We start from the raw sequence: 12616 nt of genomic DNA on the forward strand, positions 1-12616 counted from the left end.
TGCACTTAATACTCAGTTAAACGTGTCAGTTTTAGAAACAATTTTAAAAGGAAAACACAATAAAAGGCAGGAGAGGCAGTTATTTATTAATAATATGTACAATTATAGTAATGTCCAGATAATACAGTGACAAAGTCAAAGTTTGATTATTGGCTCCTACTCAATAAGACGTGCTTTTACTTCTCAACTTCTCTTAATCTCAGGTTGTTTTGGATTCATTTAACTGTCTCAGTATCCTCTGTTAATAAGTGTATTTGAGGCACACAGGAAGAACAGGAATAAAATAAGTGTGTAAAATTGGAAAAAAAAAACTGGGTGACGACAGTGACTGCGTGACGTTCTGAAACAGATGAAAATCAGTTGATATCTTCATTGAGCTCAATCATCTGTTCATCGGTGAATGTTTTTTCCTTCTTTCTGACTTTCTTTATGTAAATGGACTCAGGTGGTTCCGCCTTCACGTCACCACTGCTGAGATACGTGTGGTAAAGAGACCGAAACAACAAAGAAAAATGAGTCTGAAGTGTATTTCGAGCAAAGTCATAAGACGAAAATATCGGGTAACATTCGCTCCACTGCTTAACACGAGAAGAAGTATGTCTCATGATAAGCATGTGTGAGAATGAGTGCGTCAGATAGTGTTGATGGGATTTGTGTTTTCGGCTGAACAGCTGAATATTCGGCTGTATTTGGTCATATTTTGACCTGTTATGTGCATGTGTGTGTTGCACTGTGGCCTTGCTGCTGTGCACTTTCATCGGCGGTAGGTAGTGTGGGCATGTGTTTAGGTCTTGTTATCTTATCCTGCATACAATACGTGTGTGTGTGTGTGTGTGTGTGTGTGTGTGTGTAAGCTCATATCTAAGTCATATATATTATGTACAGTATAATGTTGCGGTTCGTCTGTGGAATCTTACATACAGTGAGAGTACAGGGTGCAAACTGTGTCCCCAGATAAGAGCGGTGTCTGTTGGACGTGTGTGGTTCGCTGTTTATGTGCATGGCTCAGTTCCAGATCTTGAGGAAGCTGTCCCAGGACCCGGTGCACACCGCCATGCCGTCATCCGTCACGCCCAGACAGCTCACGCGATTGTCATGGCCTGCCAGGACTCCTGCGGAAGGGCCGAAAAAAACCAAAAGCCAACTTGTCATTGTGCAATGCACTTCTTCAAAAATCAAACAGTGAGCATACTGTTAACTTAAGATCGATGCTACGGGTTGTATCCCCCTGTTTCTTAAGTGTGCAGACATAAAGATTTTGTTTTTCAAAAGGAATCTTTAAAATCTAAATGTGGCCTCATTTTTATCTATTTATTTTTGATGCAATCAGCGGACAAACAGACTCACGATGTTCTTTCTACGATGGAAACTAATCATTGTTTGGAAAGTTTGTCCTAAAATTCCCGCTACTGTAATGACTGTGCTTAAGGCAGACTGTGCTGCTCTTCCATCACTGAAGTTACTTTCAATTCTTTTTATGCTTTCATATCTTTTTTTTTTTTGTGGTAGGATGAACTTCTGACCCACCAGCATGTGTGCGCCATACGGATGATCTGATATCAGATCGTGTGCAGTATACACTCTAGATCTGCTTCCTGCAATATATATCGCTACTTCCTGAAGTAAATAATTATACTTCCTGTGGTACAGTACTGTCCTAATAATGCCTTGACCTTGTAGTAATACAGATAAAAGGGCCTCTGAAGGACTTGTTTCTATTAATTTTCAAAGCTGAACTTAAGTTATAAGTTTAGCCATTTCTGAATCTGTGAAAAAGGCATAATTTTCACTTATTTAAACGATTTAAGGTTATTCTCTGCTTTTCATCTTCTTAAATGTGTTTTGATTAGCAGTACACAGTAGTACACATGACACATCTTGTATAAAATACTTTAGTTGCTGACCTGGCAACAGAGAAAAATGAGAAGTAAAATAGTGATTGTTTCCATAGACGCATGCAAAAATAAAAAGTCGTGACTAGAGTTATTACAGTTTAGCATTTTAGAATTAGTTTTTATTGTTATTTCATTTTGCGTTTTTGTTTTTTTATTCAGTTTAGTTTGTTAGTTTCATGGGGGGATTTTTGTGTTTGGTTTTATTGTTTGAAAATGTTTCGTTTTAGTTTAGTTCTTTTTGTTTTAGGGTCCTAAACAGTGTTAAATTTTAGACTTTTAATTACTATTGTAGGGAGGACATATGTCAGAGGTAAAACCAGCAATGTTTTTTACATGTAGTTTTAGTTTTAGTTGAATTTTAGTTAGCTATAATAACCTTGATCTTGATACATGGCATGCAGCTTAATTTCCTCAAAAACAAACAAACCCCAAAACACAAATAAAGAATTACATTTTTTGCAACGACAACTCAGTTTAGAGGCAGTTTTAGTCACACTATATCTTTTATTCAGATTGTGTTTTCAATGTTTTTGATTGAACTCTTACAGCTGAAGCTCAGATAGGAGTTTGGTGGAAAGAGGCTCTAACCAGAAAAAATAAAAATTACAAGCAATTTGTTATTTCTGTACTTTAAATCATTGTTATGAGCAGTACTTGTATACCAAGCTTCCCTCTCATTTAAACTGAACATTGTATAAACCTATTTGTTGTTTCAGGCATCAGAAAACTGCACACCGACATACAATCATCCCTCTGCAGTGCAAAAATGAATCACTAAACTAAGCTTTTATTTTAGCGGCGAAAAATCAAAAGAAGGAATACTACAAAAACACGTGTGGTGTAATTGATCGATAATCACTTCATCTTCACCTTAGCTTGAAGATGAACCTTCCCTTTTCTCTGTTCTCTCGCTTGCTCCACCCACCTGCTCTGTCTCCTTTCATGGCATCCCATATGTTGCAGTTGAAGTCGTCATAACCAGCCAGCAGCAAGCGCCCGGAGCGGGAGAAAGCCACAGAGGTGATGCCACAGATGATGTTGTCATGGCAGTAGAGGCCTAGCTCCTGGTCTGCGCGGAGGTCAAACAGCCTGCAGGTGGCATCGTCAGAGCCTGTGGCAAAGGCGCTGCCATTGGGAAAGAACTGGGGAGGAGAAAGTGAGGATGACTCTTTTATTTATTATTTATTTATATTTTTAATTATAAATAAATATAGTTACAACATAAGCTGCTATAGAGAGTTCCTGCCTTTCTTAAATCCCTTAATAAGACAGAAAACTGAATGCGATCAGTGCTTTAATACCGAATCTGTCCACCTGCCACACTGTCAGATGGCCTGTGCCATCAACCCAGACTCCCAACCGGAGATCGTCTCCTGAGATGATCAGGATGTTCAGATATGGTGTTAATTGATAATCTTGTTAATCCTGCAGCGCGCTTCCCATTTAAATCCCTCCCAAAGCTGGTGGCTGGAGTCAGTGTGTGACGTCACCAAGACAAATCCTGGAGCTGATGACGTGTTAGACAGTACGCAGGAGCGCCAGAGTGCCACTTAAGGCCACAGATTAGCTTATAACAGTGCCAGGAATTCAGAAACTCATGATGTGTCTGAGAATAAACGTCTAAAATGGTGTCTCAAGCATACCAACTCCATCCAGTTTCTTTAATCCATGATGTGGGTCGAGCTAAAAAAAACCTACATGTTATGCTCCTGCTGACCTTGTGTGTGTTGTGGGGGTTTCTCATCCTCACACCTTAAACCCTGATTTTGAATGTAGTAAATTGGAATAAAAGTCCTGTTGTCTTTTAAAACTCTAAACTGCATTTTAAGATGCTGCTTTTGAGCGACCTTCCAATACTACATTTCCCACAATGCAACTCGAAAGCATCTTTCATCTTTCATTAGGTCTCCTCTGCCTGTCACATCAGTGATGCAGCTTCATAAAACTCCACGGCCAGAGCACTCCTCCGAAACAAAAGCTCTAAGCTGCACTTGTAAAATATATAATCCGCGATTTTAAGAAGAATAAAAGCAGTTGGGCCTACAAGGGCACCCGGTCCCCGAGGACACTCACACAGACAGCGTTGATGTCCGATTCGTGGCCCGTGAAGGTCTGCCGGCACATGCTGTCCCTGATGTCCCACAGTTTGATTGAAGCGTCGCAGGCTCCCGACACGAAGGTGTGCTGGTCGGGCGAAAGGGACAGACTCATGACATCACCGGTGTGGCCCGAGAAAACTGTGGTCTGCTGACTCGTCTCGATATCCCACAGTGCACTGGGCAAAAAAAGCAACGACAACAAAAAACAAAAAAAAAAAAGCACAGGGTTAGTGATTGGAAAGCAGGAAAACGATGCTTAGGCGTGCAGCCAACACACACATGTGCAACGTGTGTGTTGATCTGTGTGACTCACCATGTGGTGTCTCCTGAGCTCGTGATGATTTGATTGTCATCAATGAAACGGCAACATGACAGGTAACCTGAGAGAACGGAACGCACAAACACGCTGATGATGTCAGTGACACTTGATGACGCATTTTACATTACATTACTACTGTATAGGAGAAGAATGTAAAACGTAAATATGACTATAAATTTATTGTGAGTGTACATATAGAGCTACATGTTGTCTCTGCTCCACTAAAACTACTCATTCGTTTAGCTACTGCGCAAGATATTTTATGATATATTTTGTTGACATATTTTACATGATTACTACTTTAAAGCCTTCTTTTTCAAGTGTCTTTTTGGGATCATTTTTTTAAATTTCTTTGAAGCTGCAATGATAGATGGATTGCCACATCAGCAAAGTTTGCAGATGACCAGGATTTTGGAGCCATTGGAGACCTTTGACTTTACTTATAGTATAGGTATTAATTATTATTTTTAAAATATTGGAGTATTGGCCTTCCCAAAACCTCGATCTAAACCTTTGTGGACTATGTTATTTTTTTTAATTAGTCCTTTATTTATCCAGGTAAAAATCTCATTGAGATTAAAAAATCTAATTTTCAAGAGAGACCTGTATCACATAAGTACAAAACATTCAAAACAAATACAATATCCTGCACAAACATTTGAAAAATATGCAATAACAGATCATTTAAGAGCGAAGGAAAAACCTCCAGTTTAAATGAACTTTACCAGTTCTGCCAAGGAGAGTGCTAAAATATCCGGGCAGAATTATGCCAGAAGCTTGTTGGTGGCTACAAAAAGCTTCTGGCTGAGTTGTAACTTGCTAAAAGACATTTAACCAAATATTAGCAGGTGGTGTTGTGTATACTGGATTATAGAAACACCAAAATAAAATCAAAGTTTTGCACTCAATTCTTATTTTTAAGTCATTAAAAATGTCTGCTGTAAAAAAAATAAAATAAAAAAAAATTCCAACCTGGTAAAAGAACAGTTCAATGAACTCATGAAAATCTCGAAACTTCATGTCCACGAGTGCAAGAAACCGTAAGTTTAAAGCTGTGTATGTAATGTAGTTCTAAGATGCCTTTTATTAGTGCGTGAGTAAGCCGGGTGTGCTCATGAAACGCACGTCAGAGTGTACTCTTTCCATGAGCAAACACGTGGGCATGTGGCATGTTTGCATCCGGCATCTGTGGTCATAATAATCTATCCACGACTGCAATAAAAAGAAGCTTTTCCATAGGTTCAAGAGGAAAGATCTGTTTACATGTGGTGCCTGTATGTCTGGGTGTCTGTGCCAGTCCTGCTGTTGTATTCTTTTTATTACTTCTGATTTCCCACACTGTCAAACTCTTCTCGTCATTATTTCCATCATTATCAGGCTGATTCTTGTAACCTTCTTACCTGCCTTCTTTAAGCCAATCAGACTCGGTTATCTATTCTTTAAATGTGACTTATTATGCTTTTCACTGTTCCTTTGTTATATACATATAACTACATAACATATAAACATAGAATTATATCATTTCATATTAAAGATGAACAGACTTTCAAAAAATAAAAAACTCAATGCCCTGTTTCAGACACTTTTTTCTATTCTTGTCTTCTGTATGATGTCAGTGAAGAGGGAAAAAGTTCTGGCTTTAAGCACAGCAGCCCCACCCACCTGCTGTTCAAACTGAAGAGGCAGCCAATCAGAAGACAGCTGGCTTTAAAGCAGGAAGAAGGCTGCTAAAGTTCTTGGCTTCAGACAGTGGATGAGCTGAGAAGTGCCAGGATAAATGAGGCTTATTTTGAACTGTAAATTGTGCAAAGCCGCTCTAGAAGGAGTAAAAATGTGGAGGGTTTTTTGGAGATTGGTTGCTTTTTTACTCATTTTCAGTCCAGTCCCTGTACCTGACCACTTTCAGAGGAATGTTTTTATTTGCCCTGTAACACTGGCCTATGAATCATTCAAAGAAGAAAAAGGCATCTAACTCAAGGGATGAACCAGTGTTGTGTCAACACATAACATTAATCCCTCTACTGTTCACTGAAGCCTTGTCTGAATGGTCTCAGTGGAAGGGTGGCTGCCAAGAAGAGGCATCCCAAACAGGTCTTTACGCAAGAAGTGGACTGAAAAGCAGTGGCAACACATCTTATGAAGTGATGGATCCAAATTTGAAATCTTTTGGTTCAATACATTCCAAGGAGTTCAAGAAAGAGGTACATCAGTGAGTATCTACGACCATCTGTAAAGCATGGTGGAGGCTGTGATGGTTTGGGATGACATTTCAGCCAGTGGAAAAAGTACCACCAGATTTTGATCCACCATGCAATACCTTCTGACAAGCATCTGATTATCCAATTAGCAAATGCTTCCTTTTTCAGCATGACAGTGGCCCTAAACACATAGTCAATGCATTGACAATGGGGAGAACTGGGTAGAACAAACACATCTTTAGATCGCTGTCAGTCACGGATCGGCCTCCCCAGAGCCTGGACCTCAACATTATTGAAGCAGTGAAGGATCATTGTGACAGAAAATGGAACAAAAGGCAGAAACATTCAAAGAAGAGCATTGGAAAGTTCTTCAAGAAGCTACTATTCCTGACGACTTCTTGAAGAAAATACAATCAAACTGCCTAAGAGAGTTCAGAATATGCTAAAGAATAAAGGCAGTCATACCAAATTTGGACTTTCAAGCTCATTACAATTGTGCAAACCTAGTTTTTGCTAACATACTGTATTTACATGTATGTTTGCACATTTCAATAAATCATCTACTTCACGTTTTTCTTGAAAATATAAAATCAAAAATAAAATGTATAAATCAAGTGTATGTTTTGAATTTCGAAAACTCTACAAGTACTAAATGTGTGTTCTGCTACTACTCGTCGTGGCACTAGCCATCTAAAACAAAGTATAGATTGTGTAAATGTAATAACATACAGAAGTTATAGTGTCACAAATCAGAGTCACACAGACAAGAGTTAATATCTCAGCTCATTAAGACTGCAACTAATTAACCATGTAAATGAAGTCTTCATTGTTTAGAGGTTTGGGAGTGGAGCTTTCCCACGGGGGCGTATGCTCATCTGAAACATCTCATCAGTTTTACTCATGAGAGGATTTTAACATAGTTAGCTTAGGGCGCCATGTTCTCTCACCTGTATGGCCAGGTAGTTCCCTGCTGACCCTGACATTGCCCTCGCGTGTCTTCAAGCAGTAGATGGAGCAAATGTTGTCGAGGCCTCCGCAGGCCACGTAGTTCCCCGAGGGAGCGTACGCACAGGTCATTACCCAGGAGGAGCGCAGGGGGATGGCGTGTATCTAAGAAAAGAGAGGTAGTTTAAAGAGCATAAAACGGGCAGATATTAACACTGTGAAACCACACACGACGATGCCACTGTGACTCTTACAATCAGTCACAGTAACACTGAGAAAGAAGCCATTATGGAAAGTCAGCAGCACTTCTACAAGAGGAAGACGTTAGTCCACTTTCATTTCAAGTTCAGACAAGTCTTCCAGCTGGAGACGTGCCGCGTTTTTTGTTTGTCTTTTTGGTGATTTTACCTTGTTAGTTGTGTAGCTGTCCCAGACAATCAGTTTTCCATCTTGAGAGGCACTAACCAGAAGCCTGCAGACACAAAAGGGGAAAAAAAAACCAGAACATTTTTGAATAATACAGGATCTCTTTAATTTTGGCATTTGAGTCCTGTTATCACACTGCGCTCCAAACCTGCTGAAACATGCTTTTCCTGTCAAAACACTGCAGCCTGAGATGATTCTGTGAGTTCAAGGTGAAGAATCAGTTGTTTTAATGTTTGCCTCAGCCAGAAATGTTCATGGTTAATGCCTGAAGTCAGCAAATGATTTCACAGAACTAAAATTAAAATTCTTGCAATGCTTGTCATGCTTGTGCTTTTGTATTGTGCCGCTTTGAGCTAAATGCTAACGCGAGCCTGCTAACAAGCCCACTATGACTGTTTGGCTTGTTCATTCAGCATTTACTAATTAGCGCTGGCAATTTGCATGTGTGAGTGGAAAATCAAGCATTACGTCTTCACCAAACGTGCTACAGTTCATCCCGAGCAGGTATGTCCCATGTGTCATTACAATCCACTAAATAGCTGTCGAAGCATTTGTTGAATCATGAAAGACAAAGAGTGCAGAATATTTTCACAGCATTACAGACAGGAATTATTTATTGTAGGACTTATATCTTTTTCTCCTTTGGAAAACTGGGTAATGCAGTAGTCTAAAAGCTCCATCAAACAGCCAATGAACTGAAATTAATTCCCAGGATGGACACACACCACTTGCAAATTTTCTGTGGGTCAGATGTGATCCATATGAGGTGGATCTGTGGCTCAACTGAGGTGAGGGGACTCACATTGAGTCAGCTCCATCAGTAAAGGCTAAATGCCCAGAAAAATGCAGATGTGGGCCAAATTTAGGTCAAACATTTATTTGTATCCGCCTTTTTCTATTCTAGCTAATATAGATAGGAAGTGGCTACCTGAAGTGGCTTTGATGGCCGATTACACTCAACCATTTTAGGTGGAACTTTAATCTATAGTATACAAAGAAAAATTAAACCAAGAAGCAGTCAAAAGCATTAGAAATAGTATGGACTCACCTAGAGTCTGTACCCCAGTGCATGGCATAGATCTTGGCCAGGTGGCCACGGAGGGTGCGTCTTGTCCGCATCTGGATCCGCCCCACAGGATCCAGACCAGCGGTTATCTAAGTTAGTAAAGTTAGCAAGTTAGCACTCTTTTGATCATTCACTGGGTGTGTGATAAAAGGTTTGGCAGAAAAGTTTTGCTAAAGAGTAACAGTACAGTGGCTATCAGACACCGAAGGCAAGACCGGGACAGAAATAACTAATATCACATGTCAAATATGACAATATGAATAATGCATCTGTAAAAATAAATTCAGAAATTATTGATAATTTATACTACTGCTGGTTCAACAAATGGCCGTTATCTATTATTTCTAAATCGTGCTACAAAAAGAAAAGGTCACTCCTCTGTGCAGGTGAAACCTGGAGACATGTTGAGAGTAGCAGGGATGGATTTTTTGTCCTATAGAGTAATATTTGATCAAAAACAATTAAAAAAATAGCTTTCCTGCTTTCTCCACTGTGCCCAATATCATGTTATTAAGTATATAGGTCCATATTGACGCCAGGTTAACCCATCCCCGGGTGACTGACATACATCTTACACATTCAGTTGCTCTCACCTGTGTCAGGGTTGAATCTCCACATGCTTTCCTGGCGTCCTAATGGTTATAAAGTCACAGGGAAGGAAAAAAGAGGACACCGCTAGTAAATAACAAATTTCCAGTATTTTATTCAATGGTAAAACTGTTCACAGCAGACACACATCACTCACTCGTATCTGGTTCCGAAGCTGCTCGGCCTCCTGACGAAGCTGTTCCAGCTCACTCATTTTGAAACTGTCCGAGCTGTCACCTGCTGGATGGGGCACGACTTTAAATATCACACTCTATTATCAAATAAATCTAAATGAAATGAATATCAGTGCATATTAAGTTCTTTTGGGATTATCATATTTTTATACTTCCTAACCTACTAATCCAGAGGTCTACTTTCATCAATAATTGAACGCTACTTGCATTTGGGGAAATAAAATAATCAAATAAAATCCCAATTTTAATCTCTGAGGTTTACTGAACCCACAGTGAGGGAAAAAAAATACAACTTGTAATCTGTTTATGGCTGTACAACCACCCATCCTGGTTTAACTGAGGAGAATAATCTGCAATGACTAAGCTGCTATCAAAAAGCCAGCATTGCTACCAGGCACCAGATAGTGAGTGAATGCTCACTATCTGGTGCCTGGTAGCAATGCTCATACAAGTCCAACTTTGCACTAATGCAGGACGGAGCAATCCTTCATTTGAGCCGCTGACTGTGTTTAAACAAACACTTCACGCTGAAGAACAGGGGAGTCCCTAATTTCTTAAATTACACAGGTACACGAAAACTGTTCATCTCTATGTTGCGCTTTCCAGCGGCGTGCACTACAGTATTTCCTGTTCCTCATGGGAAAACAGTTGCACATTCAAATATTCTCCCAAACAGGTGGCCTATAGATTTGCATATGTGAAGCTATTCAAATTCAAGATAAAAACCCCACAGATAGCATGCATACAGTAGCCTACACTGTGCAAGGAAGAGCAATTAGCTACAGTAGATCACTGTTCCCTGGAGGGACCTGCGACCAGATGGATCACACAGCACTAATGGAAGCCAAAAGGGGTGCATCGTGGGTCTCAGTCTCCTGGCACAGCTGCTCATTTAGCCAATCAGGAGAATAGATGCTGCAGGAGAGGAGGATGAGGAGGAGGGAGGTAGAGAAGGGGGTGTGGGGAGGGGGATCATATATCAGGCCATGGGTCCTGCCAGATGCTCAGATGCATGTTTTTGCTGCTTCTGAGCATCAACTGGCGGACACGCAGATTTGTGCTGAAGTCAGTGGGTAAAGAAAAGCAGAGAGTGAGGACACCCATATCACACTGCCGCACTGATGATGCATGGCCTAGCAGCGACACGACCCTTGCTGCTAGGCCATGCTCTTTATAAAAGGTTAATATGGCAGGTCCTCGGTGTCCCCAGCACTTCTGGCACTCCACCAACCTCCGAGAGCATGTGGTAGAACAAAAACGCAAAGATGCCAGGAGTGCCTGGCCCCACCCCTTTGATTGCACATCTGATGTGGAGGTGCTCTAACATGGCATGGCTAAAATCTGCCTCCAACCACTGCATGCCGGGCAGAGTGGATGTTTGATGGCAGAGGATGTGAACGCATGGCCTAAGAGCCTCCCCAATGAAATACAGTCAGCACTGAGGAGAAAGAGGGTACAGGCCAGTCTCAAAGGATGCACTCGAGAGAGATTTTTATTTCACTGTCTAGATTTAGAGATTTACATAATTCAAAAAAGGCCCTACCCTAGCTACATCACCTCACATATTGATCAGCACAGTCATAAAGGCCTTCATCACATCTCATTTTAGACATCGAGCTCCTAAAATTGCGGATGTAGCTAATCGTATTTGGTCAAAATGTTGCCATACGCACACCATCACCCAGCCACACACACAGGCTGACCTATCTGCTGTCACAGCGTTTGGATAATGGGTGGCTACCTGTTAATTCTCCCGATGATTTTCCTGCCCTTTTTTCCTCCCCCTGCTGCAAAGAAAAATAAAAAAAAGAAAGAAACTGAAAGCAACGTCCCCCCCCCTCAAAAAAAAAAGGAAAAAAAGACAAATCCCGTGGAGGATTTAACTACAAGTCTTTTTCAGTCATTAAAAATCAAGTTCACAGGAGATCCACTTTAAAAGTTCCGTGTGTCACGATCAGCCTGTTTCCAAACCCTTCAGTAAACAGGCAACCGGAGGAGGGCTGCACACATTTCCATTTCTCTGCTTTAGCGGAGCTCCTGAGGAAAAAACACACACACAAGATGATATCTGCTGCTGCCGAGCTGCTGTTTCCTCTCCGGATCGTTTCCACTTTTCACACACGGCAACCTAACAAAAACATCTTCGTCCAATACGGCGTAAACAGACGGAATTGGCCCCAGCTCTTTCCCCGGCCCGCATCAGGGATCGTCCATTAAACACTATTCTCAGTCCGTTTTACTCCGAGTCTTCGTGACGTTATCCTCGTTTCCTTCCTCTCTTTGGTTTCCTCCTCCCTCTGCCGATACTTCATCAGGATAGACGCCTCCAAATCGGCAGTGAATTACAGAGTAAAATCCGGAAAGTGCATCAAATATAAATTATCAATAAATCGATTCATTTAAATTTAAAAAAGGACGAAGAAGCGTTTAGAATTCCAGCCTTCACGCTAGATTTTGTGTTTTCCTCTTGCAGACAGTAACCAGAGGCGGCCCTCACCGCTTGGGCAGTATCCACACGGTTCCTGTTTTTTTCTTTTTTTTTTTTTCTTTGCTGAATATAATCATTCAGTAACAGGGTGCCGGATCACGCGGTGAGCGCTTGCAGGATCCTCAAATCCGGGCATGAAGAAGTCAACCACACCCATCTTTTAAATACACGTAAATCCAATGCCCCCCGCCTCCTCCTTCCTGTGCAGACCACTACTCGGGGGATCCTATGCTCACATGGACAGTTATTGTCTCACCAGACACAGGTTGATTACATTTATAAAAATCTACAGCATATGATTGATGGATTTTCAGGCGTTTTACAAAAAATATGAAGTATATGTCTAATTTCACGTGACATTGAGACGATTTCAGTGAGATGAAGATATTGCAATGCAT

At 40.8% G+C, this 12616-nt stretch overlaps 1 protein-coding gene across 2 annotated transcripts; it reads right to left on the bottom strand.

Annotated features, from left to right (window-relative positions):
* Positions 1-65: 65 nt before the first annotated feature.
* On the bottom strand, positions 66-12394 carry gnb2 (guanine nucleotide binding protein (G protein), beta polypeptide 2). Of its 2 annotated transcripts, none has more exons than XM_084942049.1 (10): positions 11472-12394; positions 9694-9773; positions 9542-9580; positions 8931-9037; positions 7865-7928; positions 7459-7621; positions 4308-4374; positions 3969-4170; positions 2821-3037; positions 66-1112 (listed from the first exon to the last, which is right to left on the bottom strand). In XM_084942049.1, exons 2-10 carry the CDS (start codon positions 9748-9750, stop codon positions 1006-1008), a joined length of 1023 nt encoding a protein of 340 aa, XP_084798175.1. In that variant the 5' UTR covers positions 9751-9773; positions 11472-12394; the 3' UTR covers positions 66-1005. The 2 variants fall into 2 exon arrangements, with proteins under 2 accessions (XP_084798175.1, XP_084798174.1); XM_084942048.1 differs by having other exon boundaries at positions 9694-9776; positions 11472-12393.
* Between the last annotated feature and the right edge of the window lie 222 nt (positions 12395-12616).

The sequence above is a fragment of the Perissodus microlepis genome, chromosome 10, assembly GCF_051167445.1.
Source record: "Perissodus microlepis isolate ML-2025 ecotype Zambia chromosome 10, ASM5116744v1, whole genome shotgun sequence".
Lineage (NCBI taxonomy): Eukaryota > Metazoa > Chordata > Actinopteri > Cichliformes > Cichlidae > Perissodus > Perissodus microlepis.

Coding starts and splice junctions, on each gene's coding strand:
- gnb2 (XM_084942049.1), bottom strand. CDS start 9,750: ATGAGTGAGCTGGAACAGCTTCGTCAGGAGGCCGAGCAGCTTCGGAAC. Junction 9,038..9,541: donor GAGATTCAACCCTGACACAG/GTGAGAGCAACT, acceptor TTACTAACTTAG/ATAACCGCTGGTCTGGATCC. Junction 7,622..7,864: donor ACAGCTACACAACTAACAAG/GTAAAATCACCA, acceptor CTCTTTTCTTAG/ATACACGCCATCCCCCTGCG.